The sequence below is a fragment of the Molossus molossus genome, unplaced genomic scaffold (genome assembly GCF_014108415.1).
Source record: "Molossus molossus isolate mMolMol1 unplaced genomic scaffold, mMolMol1.p scaffold_m16_p_23, whole genome shotgun sequence".
NCBI classification, from domain to species: Eukaryota; Metazoa; Chordata; class Mammalia; order Chiroptera; family Molossidae; genus Molossus; species Molossus molossus.
Window position 1 is genome coordinate 10682347 of NW_023425359.1, and position 12999 is coordinate 10695345.

Genomic DNA, 12999 nt, shown 5'->3' on the forward strand with positions numbered 1-12999 from the left:
ACCTACTCGGTCATGACTGTGAATTACCTAGTGCCATGACTCCCTTAAATGATTCCTGCTTTAAAATCTTGGTTTTCTCTGTCCATAGTGTGACCATGCAATTGGTTGCTGAGACAGAGCCTCTTTTTGAGAAGCAAAAAAGAGGTGCTTTTGAAATCACAGACAGCAGGTGCACACCAGGTTGGAAGGTCACCCTCCGTCCAGCAGTTTCCTAAAGGGTCTCAGCTGCGACAGTGGCTTCCTTCTGGGCTCTCTGCTACTCTGGCCAGGCTGCTCCCTTGCCCTGGAACGTCCACTCGGGCTTCAGGCTTGACACTCTTAGTGCTGAAAGAGCCCTCCAGGATGTATCAGTGCCCAGTGTAAAGATTTGTGTGTGGGAAGTCCTAGTAAGGGTAATCACATAGTAACATTTACACACCTCGTATTATAAGACAGGCATTGTGATGAGCATTTTATATACTTATGGAATTCTTTTTATAACCTAGTGAAAGTTCTTCCATTTTAGAGCAAAAAGAAATAGAGGCTTAAAGAGGTTAGTTTACCCAAAGGCATATATCTAGTACATGCAGAGTTTATATTTAACCCCAGACCTGTCTGCCTGCAAGTGTTCATGTTCTTAAATACTGTAATATAGTCCCTTACTGACACATCTTTTAATAGAGAAAACACTGATCACTATAATTAAAATATGTATAAACCAAAGGCATAAAATTAATATTAATCTGAATTTAAAAACTTAACATTCTCATTTTTTCAAAACCCTTATTTTATTTTCTATTTGGCAGTATGTTAAATACCAATATACTTGTTCTTAATAGAGGGAAAATTATGAACTTTAAAATAATAAGAAAGAAATGTCATTATCAATTCCCAATGATAAAAAAACTCAAAATCCCCAAGAGTCATTTTCTATGCTAAAACTGTATCCTTAGACTTCCTTTAATCTAATCATAAAACTCACTTGGCTCATCTGTTTCTTACTTGCGTATCTCTTATTAACAACTATCCTAACACTGCTCATATAATATCTATTTCTTAGACTAATGGGTCTCCATCTCAACAAAAAAAGACATGGAACATGCCCTCCTTAATAAATGCATGTTTAGAAATTACATACCTGTTCCAATGTAACTATAGAACCCACTCCAAAATGGAAATAAAAACTATGAAATTAAAAGTAGTCTTAAATATTAATAATCTTCCTGTATCCCAAAAGGTGATCCTGTCTACTCCCTGAAGGAGCAGTCTGTACACTCACCACTTCAACTAGCATGTCTCATGTTAATGTGTATGCGACCCCTGGAGATCTCGCTCTCCAAGAGGATGATGCAGTGTGTGTGATGGGCCTGAAAGTCTGCATTTCTAACAAGCTCTCAAGTGGTGCTGATGCTGTTCACATGCCGAGTAACAAGAACTTAAACCAGAGATCAAGCTTCAGCAAACTTAGGTAGTTATTTTCCAGGGAGTAAAATAAACAGCTGATTGTAAAGTCAACTTTCCATTATCATGAGCAAAATTGAGAAAAACTACTTTTTAAACCATACAACAATCACCGTACACATTAACCAATGACATCAGAACAAATCTGAAATGTAAATAATCATGGCTGGGCATATACTCACTAAACTCAAAGTATCATAAACTGATTTTGTTTTCATATACTTCTTTTCTATCACCAAAGACAGAAGTAAACAGAAATTAAGAAAACAAGAACAAAGAACAAAATTGATTAAAACATGTATTTTCATCTGCTTTCAACATGTAGTAGTAGGCAGGAAACCTGTGATTACTATCAGCTAACATTTATGTTTATATTAAAAGACTCCTGCAATCTGTTTTTTTGTTGTTTTTTAGTTTATAAATATATGCAAAGTGAGACTGGCCAAAGTGTACTATTTTAAAATCCTATCTTAAATTTACACAACTTTTAGGTCCAGACAGTTTAAATGTACAGGACTTTACCTGTGAAACTCAGGCCAATTCAGAACATAAACAGAATAAAACCAGAAAGCATCTGGTTCACGGCTAGTCTTGCAGTTCCCTCACAAATCCTCAAGTTCCAATACCACCGACTACAAGAGAACATCTCCTGCTGACTCTCCAATAATTTCCAACAGTCAAATCACCCCACGAAAACTAACATCATCCCCACGTTTCAGACATTTACCTTGTCAATCATTTTTCTTGCTTCCACTTCCTCACTGTTGGGATTCTCTAACTCAATGGTATAGGTACCCTTGTCACTTTGGTCATCATCATTATCCTTTTCAGAAGTAGCAGAAGGAGCTTGATTTTTTAACCTTTTATCCATCTCCTGGCTCGGTCTGTGCCCAAGACTCCCTGAACTTCTTAACAATGCAGTTTGTAGGAAGGGGATTGACACGGATGGCTCCTCTGATTTCTGTTTTAACAACTTCCCATGTGGAACACCATGCCCCCCTCTGTGATGCGCAGAGCTAGTCTGTAAAGACAAAGAAACCACTTTGGCATCTGCTGTTGGAGATTTTGGTTTTTCAAGTTTTGTATGTGGTGCTGAGTAAGTCGGTTCCTCACATAAGACTCCCGCACTCTGAGTAAAAGAGAATGACCTTCTTTTCCTGGGATTTTCTTCATCGAACGCAACCAGAAAAGTGGTCTGACTTACAGCAGCGGGGTCTTGGTGCCTGTCGGCGGCCTGCGCCTTCTGCAGCGGTTTCTGCTCCGCCTGGTGGCGCCGTAAGTGCTCCTCGAGAGCTGCGCGCCTGCTGCGGCGCCGGTGGGCCCCGGCGTTTTCCGAATCGCTCTGTGTACCATCATCGTGTTTGTTTCCTGGACACAAAAGAGAAACCGCATAGTAGAGAAGGACAAAATCCCATGTGGAAAATAAGAAGCATACACAAAAGTGCCGTTTGTTTTGCCCCCTTCCCCTTTTCAATCCAGAGTCATATGTTCTTTCCGGTAACAGGCTCTGCAAACTTCCCTCCTCGGCGGCGCTTACATTCAAGTCGCATCAGCCAACAATGCGGTCCTTCATGAGCAACTGCATAGGGCTGTCTTTCTTTCTCCAAATTTTCACTTTATGATGATGTATCAACGCCTTAAGAGATTCAACAATGCTCTACCATCCATAATAGTCTGTATTCATAACAGTAATAAACATTAACCCTATCTTCAAAACTTATACCTTATTTAAGCAATCAAAATTTTGTTTCTGGCATTAAAGAGAAGGAGACAGGAAAAGGGTGACTCCATTGAAATGCTGATCATTACACAGGAAAAGGAAATACAAATGCCCTAAGAACGGGATGAATCTTAACTTTTGATGATATACACTACTACATCCCTAAGTATAGCATCTTTATAATTTCCACCAGTTACGGTACAATTGTTTATAAACATTTTTCTAGCTATGAGAATTTTTGAAAATCTGTATTTGAGCTCTAAACTCTGGTGTCTTCAAAAAGTTAAATAAAGCATACTAAAAGGGCCATCTATAAAATCCTATATAAATCTAAGTATCTACCGGGCAAATGGCAATGTGCAAAAAATAACCATATAAAAAATCTTGTTGTACCACAAAGCATATAGATTCAAGTTAGAATATATTTGAATCTTGAAACATCAGCTTTCTTACAGGTTTTTGCTACCCTTCCCTTCAGAGCAGTATTAGGGATTAAATATAAAACTATGATAATTACTTGATTTTTCACTGATTCAGAATTCTCATTATCTAAGTAAGAACATTATGATAATCAAATAATAATTGTATTATTATAATAGAATAAGATTATTAGAGAGTCAAGAGTTATTCTAGGCCTGTTCAAGATCGAATCATAAATAAAGGCTTACATGCTGGCTTCTTTAGAAGAAAGCTATAAATGAATCTAGTCAACCAGGGCCATCCCAACGCTCACAGGACTAACTCTGATCTGTATTTTTTCCTAGGCTACAAGTTTTAGTCTGAATACTTGCTGAAAAATTTGGTATCAAAGAAGATGCTGATTGGAACTGAAAGACTTGGAGGTTGGGAGGGACCAAAAACACAGGACCCAGGAAAGAGCTGAGTTTTAATATTCATGACCTTGTTCTACAAAATGTAGAGGATACCAACTGGTGTTGATGAGTTACCACAAGAGGACAAGCTGTAAAAATGTGGCACATAAAAAGAGTGAGAAGACTCAGGAGGGACAAAGCGGGGCACACACAAAAGGGCAACGTTTTGGAAAATGGGCAAGGCAAGCCAAAGGAGTTAACGAGACCAAAAGGAGGGGTTTGGGGGAGCACTCCCGGCACAGGGATGGTGAGTAATATAAACCTCAGATATGACAATAAATCTGAAACTGTCTTCAAATTAGTAACTATTCAAAATGCAATCTGAAAAGAAGAAAAAAAAACAACACATTTGTTTAATTAATAGACTCCCTACCTCAGGTAATTAGGCTGGGAATTAGGGATAGCAGATGGAGTGCAAAACCCAAAAAAAAAAACAAAAAAAAAAAACACACACACACACAACCCACTACCCACTACCCTCTAGTTCAAATACAAAATAATTAAAAACATAACCATTACAACCTATTTTATTGTTGCAGTAGATATACTGAAAAGAAATCTAGTTTGTAAGAGCTGGATATAACTCAACTCCAATATTTCCTGCCTAATGAGCGTAAATAACCCATATCACACACATGACATAAAAACACCATTTCTACAGAATTTAGTTCTTATACCAACATATAAAATTTGGCACTGAAATGGTGTCAGACCCTTTCAGTATCTTTAAGTTATAGCTTAAAAATTCAATTTTAATTTATAGGTTAGCCATTTTCTTTGTGGGACAATTTATTATTTCTTCTTGTATTTGTCAGTGTCATAACGTGAGACATCTGATCTGAACTACAATTTTTGTCTTTACTCAACAACAACAACAAAAATCACTAAGAAGCTCTCCTCCCCAACAAGTTTCTTTCTTTCCTGTCATTAACCATGCCGAAATAAGCTGAAGTACTTTAAGTATTTTTTAGGGTAGGTGAGCTGTACCAAGTCAGTAGCTGTGGCCAAACAAGCTGCAACTCTCCTAAAGAGTAAAAGTGTATGGGCTTTGTGAACATTATTTTCTTCACTGTCCCAAAGCGCGTGCACTTTACTCTTGTAGGAGCAAAGTTTTTTTGTTTTTGTTTTGTTTTGCCTACTTTCAAGTTTCTGACTGATCTAAACAGTTATTGAAAGTTAGTTATTGTAACTGTTACTTTTTGCTATAATTACATTTATTTAGAGTCTAGGTATATACTTTTAATATCCTAAAATGTGGGAAATCTTTATCTAACAATGGCGGCTCTGAGTTTGGAGAAAATCAAATGTCATTTGTAAATATATCTGGAGTAATAAAATGGATCTACCTTGGACCACACTGAGCTATAGTCACAAAGACATTTGTTTAGATGGCTTGTAAAATGGCATAAAGGCGTATCCCAGAGACGGGTTCTAAGCAATGGCAGCACACGGACACGGTGTGTCCACCTAAAATCTCCTTCGAGGGAGGGTAGTGATTTGATTGTATAATTTCTGATAAGGTTTTCAAATAGATATTCATGTATAGATATAGTGTGAACATGGGTACTAATGTCTCTATTTGGAATTAGGCTTGTTTAAGAACAGAGAATGTCTTCAATGATGGATTAAAAATAACAGCAAATACAGAAAATAGTGATAATGACTAAAAAACAGTTTCAATAAAAGGGTATTTTAAAAAAATAGTAGCTTTTAAAAGTATCTTTCAGTTCACTTTTCATACATTAAGAGCAGTTTTAAAAAGATAATCTTACTTCTAAATTTTCAAGGTTTACACTACCTTTTACATTATAATAAGATATCAGTATTATTTATGTAATTCATAAAAATGGTTGGTTTTTATTTGTAAGCTTTAACCTACACATACATATATAGGTCTCAACCTTGTATTTAATATTCTCTAGCCCATGTCAAAATACATATGCCAGGTAACTGCTTATGATTATAATTAAATATAGCAATAGGCCCAACAAAGATTTAGGTAATCTCACCATCTCTCTGTCCTGAAATACCTTGGAAGCAAATCAGAAATAGGTATTCTTTCATTACTTGATCAGAATCCCAGGGCATAAAGTACAAGTTAAGCCAGGGTTAGTACTGTCATTGACTGTCAGGTCATTCACTGTTTATTCTAATTACTGAGTACCTATCACATACTTAAGTCTCAGGTGACATGTTAGGAATACGAGGTAAGTAACAGTCTCTGACCTCAATGAGCAGTGTTGGAAAAACCCATCAACTCCTTGTACAGTTATATAATGGTCAGATTAACAGGCAATCATTTCTCTTATAGATAGCTTGTTAAATAAAATACAGAGTAACACAAAACTGTATTCAGTAATTCTAAAGTAAATTTAATTAGCAAAACCAATGGAAAGAATTGATTAGCTAATACCGCGGTACAATTTTTAGCCAAGTATTATACTAGTAAAGCATTTATAAAAACGATTTCACAAATAAATCAGTTGTGGTTTTCATAAAGTCTGACTATTGAAAAAAAATGTAATTCAAGTTATCTCTAAACCAAAATTTTTTTTTCATGAGTAACCATTTTTTTTAAAAATATTTTTTTGTTAATCCTCACCCAAGGATGTTTTTTTATTGATATTTAGATAAAGTGAAAGGGAGGGAAGGAGGAAGGGGGAGAGAGAGAGACATCGATGTGAGAGAGACACATCAATTGGTTGCCTCCTGCACGCGCCCCAACCGAGGCTGGGATTGAATCTGCTACCCAGGGACGTACGCTTGACCGGGAAATGAACCTGAGACCCCTCTGTCCGAGGGCCAACACTAACCACTAAGCCAAACTGGCCAAGGCATGAGTAACCACTTTTGTTCCATTGTCAAATGTCTTAAAATTTCTTTCAAAATCTAGAGACTGACTTCTTACTGGAAGCATCAAAATAGACAAGAATGTTATTGAATATATCTTTTCTTTAAGAAAATGATGAGAATGGTTTTCTAGGGAATTCCATTGATGAACTGAACAAATCTTTTATTTCAATGGGGAAAAAAGAGACATATTTAATAGCATAAATCTAAATTTACAAAGCCGATCTGGCTTTGGCAAGAAAATAAAGGCAGACTCTTCAATGAGTTGGACATGAGCAGTATGGCTTGCTTTTCAGCTTTAAAATCAAATATAAACCTTTGAAAAAGCAGTTTTCTACCACATAATTATTTAATAGTAGTTTGGTAACAGTGAAGACTGAATGTTCTTTATATTAATATAGGAAGTTCTGAAAGGATCAATTCACTTTACCTTTCAACCTTTTCAAGTAAACTGGAACATCACTTTTAATACTTTTGGAATCCTCTTCTGTTCTCTCCCAGACCATCTGGGGAGGGTTGTTCTGTGCCAGCCAGTCGGCGACTTTGTTTTCTGGTGCCATCATCCCAGTTTGAATCCCGGGCAGGTCTTGAGTTCCAGGGGAAGACTTCTTGGACTTGTGGCGCTGCTCAGAAGTAAATTTTGTCACATGGTCTCTAATAGTTACCTTCCCTGGGGCACTGTCATCAAATTCAATGGTAAATGAAGCATGCCCTGCACCTGCTGTATGGGAACTTGGTGTGTCTTTTGTTGGGATTTCATGAATAGTGCTTTCTGTTATTTGTGATGGTTGCTGAAATTCTTTTGTAGGGATTTCAAAATAACTTGGTTCCCTACAGAAAGGAAAAAGTACTTCTTCATTTGCAGCTGCAGATTGTTCCTCAACTTGCTTGGCATCTAAACTGCACCCTAATGAGAAAAATAAGAGAAAATTCAAAATATTTGGGAGCTTCTAGCATTGCAGGGAGCACAGTAACGATCATTTGTTTTACTTCAAGAGAATCAGAAGTCAGATCACAGTCTGGATGAAAAACAATGGCAAATGTCAAGGAGAAGAAATCATTTGGATTGTAAACATGGCGTTCAGTTACCAGCAGGAGGTGCAAGATAAGCAGCAGCAATGGCAACGGTTAGCAAAGCAGTTCAGAGATGGACCTTGAATGGCTAAGGCCATATTTTTTCCAACTTGGATCTAGAAGTCATCGAGGTGTAAAAGAACTGAAATCAAATGTAGATGGAGATAACACGTTCAACGTATATATCTCGAGTGACAGAAAAAATATGAATTTCCTTATCAAGGAAGGAGAATGAAGTATCTGAAATATCTATGCACACCAGTAGAGCTCCAAAGGAGAACAGGTGCTCAAGTGAGGAAACAAATATGAAGCCAACATGTAAGCGATGTTCTGGAAGTAATGGCTCCACTTACCATTTTTCACCACCACATTCAGAACCATTACTTTTAGAAGGACCAAAATGATATACGGATGTGTGATCTTGGCAAGAAAATACATTTGATAAAGAATAAAAGAATGTTAAAGACAAAACATGTGGTTTGCCTGCAGCATTGCAATCCAAGCAGCAGTGTGAAAAAAAAAGATAAGATAAAAATAGAAATTCAGTTGCCAGCCATTAATTGCAGAAGAAAATTCATGTACATTTCTATACAGCAGAATATGCACAAGTGTCAAAAGTCCTTGGAGAAAAGCTGAATTATAAACCTCAGCTCAACAACAAGATTTGGCAGAAACAAATCTGGAAAGCTATCATTATTCTTCTGTTGCCCCAGAAACGAATATAAAGGTATAAAGGTAAACATATTTATACATAAAAGATGTAAACATATAAAAATGAAAATAACTGAAATGTTTTAAGTATGTGTCACTAGAAGTGAAAATGCAATATATATATACACGTATAAATGTGTGTGTGTGTGTGTGTGTGTATATATATATCTATATCTATGATTAAACTTCTCTGTTTTTAAGGAAGCAAATGATCATGTCTATTATCAAGGTGGTAAAGAGTAAGTTCAAATAAAAAAAATATTTCCCTAAAGCTCAAAAAGCATTCCTTTAACAAATACATTGATAGAAGAACCATTTGCAGATAATTTATCAGGAAGAAAGGGCAATACAGGAATACCAAGTTGTTTCCAATCATTTTCTAATTAAGTGAAGGTATTTGGTCTTTTGAAACATCTTTCTGAATATTCAACCTGATGGGCCCCTGCAGGTGCTGTGATTGGCCTCTGGGCAGTATTCTGCATACGAAACACTCAGAGCCCTGCTTGCTTTTAGGGTATGGAAGATTGGGCAGCAGTATCTCTGTAATCAAACGTGTGGAGTAGGGTAGGATATAGAAGACATCAAGCTCCATTAAAGAAAAAAACAGCAAAAAAATCTTCACAGAAGATAAACAATATCTAACAAAAACAATTCCAATGTAAAAATGATCCTTTTAAAAATTTACTTAGTTTTTTCACCACTGAAAATGAAAAAAAATATATCAAGAAAAACTACATTACCAAAGCAAATTATTTTACATGCTATTTGAAAGAAGTTACAGAAGACCGAATAATTTAAAGTCACATTTAAAATTTTTCTTTATTAAAGTTAATTTATCTTTTTCTTAATAATAAAATGCCCACTTGGATTTGAATATTTACTCTGAAGGCCTGTCACTTAAAATTTCTTTAAGAGTAAAATGCATTAACCACTTCCCACATATTAATAAACTCATTTATAAATGTTATTTTTTCATGATGTATTGATTTACTACTTATGATATATTGTACTTGATCAATTCCATATAGTACAACTGGTTTATAAACCATGCTACCAAGACATATCCCTGTTCGTTCGTTCGTTCGTTCGTTCGTTCGTTCATCCATCCATCCATGCATCCATCCATGCATCCATCCATCCATCCATCCATCCATGCATCCATCCATGCATCCATCCATCCATCCATCCATCCATCCATCCATCCTGCTTTGCTCAGCCTGCAGATAACTAACACCAGGGACAAGGGTGGTCGCTTTCTACTAGCACCACCTGGATATGCATATCAAATGATGTGGCTAAACTACGAAGTAAAGATGACAAAAGTCTGGTCCAGGGTTATATGATTTATCATCCAACTTGACACTCAGCATTCAAAGAAATATTTTCCTCCCTTGCGAATGAGAAGTTCCCAGTTAATAACATGTTTTCACATTATAACAGCAGTGATCAACCAGTGCACACCACTGTTTTTAAGGTTATCATTCCCTCAGTCCTACTTCAAAATTACCTTTACTCCAAGGACTAGGCACCTGAGACTTGCACAAGTTAACTCCTACTTTGTCCAGAGATCAGTTATCTAACGTCAAGTAGCACAAGAGTGGGAAGGCAGCATGTCAGGATCTGATGGTCTTAACCAGGCAGCCTGGTTCAGTAAAAAGCAGGGCTAAGACTTTAAATCAGATAAATCTTATCTTTATCAGCCTTAATTCTCATTTTCCTCACCATAAAATGAGGAAATAGTAATATCTATCCATAAGACTGTTATGAACATTTAGTGAGATAAATATTAAGTGAGATTATGTAAGTTACCCAGAACAAAGCTTGGCACAAGTAGACATTTCTCTCTTGTCCCCCGAATCTCCAACATGACTAAGAATTAGAGAAAACAAAAAACTAAAACCAAAAATCTAATTCTAAAAAGCCCAAGAGAGATATCATAACACCTACTCTCTCATATTTGTGAACTTGACTATCAGGAAGTCTCTCTTGAGAGCCTTTTCACTTTGTACTCAGATTACATGTGGCCAATGTGGAGGGGTGTAGAGGTGAGGTTTCAAGTCAGACGTATTACTGAGAAGAGTCAAGTTGTACAGAAAAGAGACTAAAAACTTAGATCAAGAGCAGAGCAGAGACAGAGCTGAAGGACACATCAGCCCACAGTCATTCAGTGTACAAGGCTTACATACAGCCCCTCCACGTCTCCCAAGGATATCACTGTAATTTATCACAGCTAAGTATTCTTTATTCAATACTCATCATTCAATATACATAATGTCATAAAGCAAAAATTTTAATAATATTCAGCCTTCTCTGCTTGAAAAGGCAGTGATATGGGTAATTCATTTGATAGAAATACAGGAAATCATTCAACTTGGTAAAAAATTTGTCAGTCGTAAAAGTTCAGTTCAGTCACCTGGAAAATTCATTTTTCTGAAGAGAAGAAAAACAGATCAAGTGTGGGCCTACTATACTTGGGAAGTGTAGGCATACTAGAAAAATATTAGGGGTCTTCTAAATTCATACAGAGAAACAGAATAGCTTTCCTCTCTCAGGACAGACAGAACACACTATGGAATTTATGAATTTGCCATTCATTTCTCTTCAAAATCTATTTTGTTTATACTAAATTAGACTAAATAATATACTAAATACACTAATACTTTATATCAATATTTTTAGTTTTAGATATTTAAAACTTTTTAATAACTGATTATGTTAGAATTATGTTTACCTAAATCAGAGCAATTGGTGACAATATCCTTAACTTCCTTAAAATATTTTATAATTGCTTGACCTTTCAGGGAAACCTGTAATATACATAATCCAGAAAAAAATATATTCCCTTCATTCTTCTGTATTAAACTGAATATTATTACACTAATTCAAGATGACACAGGCTGAAATTATGAAGGCTCCTTCTGCCTGTCATCCATCCAACCTAGTATATTCAAGTACTTACTATAACAAAGACTGGTAAACCACTTTTGTTTAAAAGGAGTTACAACCTGTACATTTTCAAATTTAGTTGGATGAGGTTAAAAATCAATATAAAAGAGAAAAAAAAACTCCTCACAGTTGTGCACACCTTTTTGAAATGTATGCAACGCTTAAAGGCCTTTTGCTGTGACCTAAATGCATGTGTAAACCAAGTGAGCAGGTCGATGAGCACACCTGGAGCTAAAATGAGGACTGGCTTTTCTCAGCAGGACTCAAACTAGTCACACAATTTCAGGAGACCTTGAATGCTCTGATGTACCTATTTGCTTCTAGAGTGTTTAGGCTATTTGGTAAGTCTGTAGAGAATCTGGATACGTGGGACCCTCAGAGAGGAATATCAAAAATAACCAGGTAGCAGATACTCTATTATCCTTTCTGGAATGTTCCAATCATGATTAAGTACTAAGGTTTTACATTCTAAAAACTGGTAATCAAGAAGAAATGCCTTTTTTTTTTTTTTTTTTTTTTTACCAAAGAGTATGCTTCGAGAAGTAATAATCATGTCTATTTCACAATTTGAAATATTTTTTTTACAATACCTTAATTTCAAAATGATGAAATGAAATAACATTTAGTATATATTTTGAAATTGATTCTACAATCTCTGCTGGCATCGTACATTATTTCAGGTCAGTAAACTGTTTCCCTCATCCTGTATTTAAAAAAAACTACAAATGATAAATCTGAAACAACATCCTGATACTAATAGAAGAAAGCAAATGAGACTCTGTAAGTCTCTTAATCAGCTGAATCTGACTGCCTGCTTTAAGCTATTTAACACAAGATGTAAATCACTTAACTCCTTCCTAATCAAAAAATAATCTCAAGATTATGAGACAGCTTTGTCATCTGGAAGAAATGACACTGGAGGCCACGCAAGCTGATAAGCGCTTAAAAATTTAGTTTCACTCACCCAGATAAAATTCCTGTGGGATGCCTCACGGTTTGAAATTTATTTTATTATGCTGAGGTAGGAGGGGTCAATTTTTCATGCCAATTTATTTTTGGAGTGTCTGTTTAAATCTTTGTACTCTATGAAGTATATCTTTTTGCTGTGTGTGTGCGCGCGCGCGAGCACGCACACAATAGGTGCTGAGATGTTAACTGCTTGTGGTTAAGAGCTGGACGCTGGACTCTGGAGTCCAGCTGCTTGGGTTCAAATCCCAGCTACACTATTGCTAGCTGGGTGACCTCGGTAAGGAAATTCATATCACTGCACCTCGGCTTCCTTATCTATCAAATGGGGAAAATTATAGTAACTACTTTTAGGTATTGCTGAGAATTAATAAACACATGAAGGGTACTTAGAAGAGTGTCTAGATAAATAAGCACCAC

General features: G+C 36.1%; 1 protein-coding gene across 5 annotated transcripts in view; it reads right to left on the bottom strand.

The window, feature by feature from the left end:
• Nucleotides 1–12999, bottom strand: part of CEP170 (centrosomal protein 170) — a 111978-nt gene that overhangs the window by 45145 nt on the left and 53834 nt on the right. For 3 of the 5 annotated variants that reach the window (XM_036277342.1, XM_036277340.1, XM_036277341.1), the window contains exons 8-9: nt 7313–7789; nt 2168–2808 (exon numbers count right to left, since the gene is read on the bottom strand). In XM_036277342.1, coding sequence (XP_036133235.1) covers nt 2168–2808; nt 7313–7789 — 1118 coding nt within the window. The remainder of the gene's footprint in view (nt 1–2167; nt 2809–7312; nt 7790–12999) is intronic. The other 2 variants (XM_036277343.1, XM_036277344.1) reach the window with 2 other exon arrangements.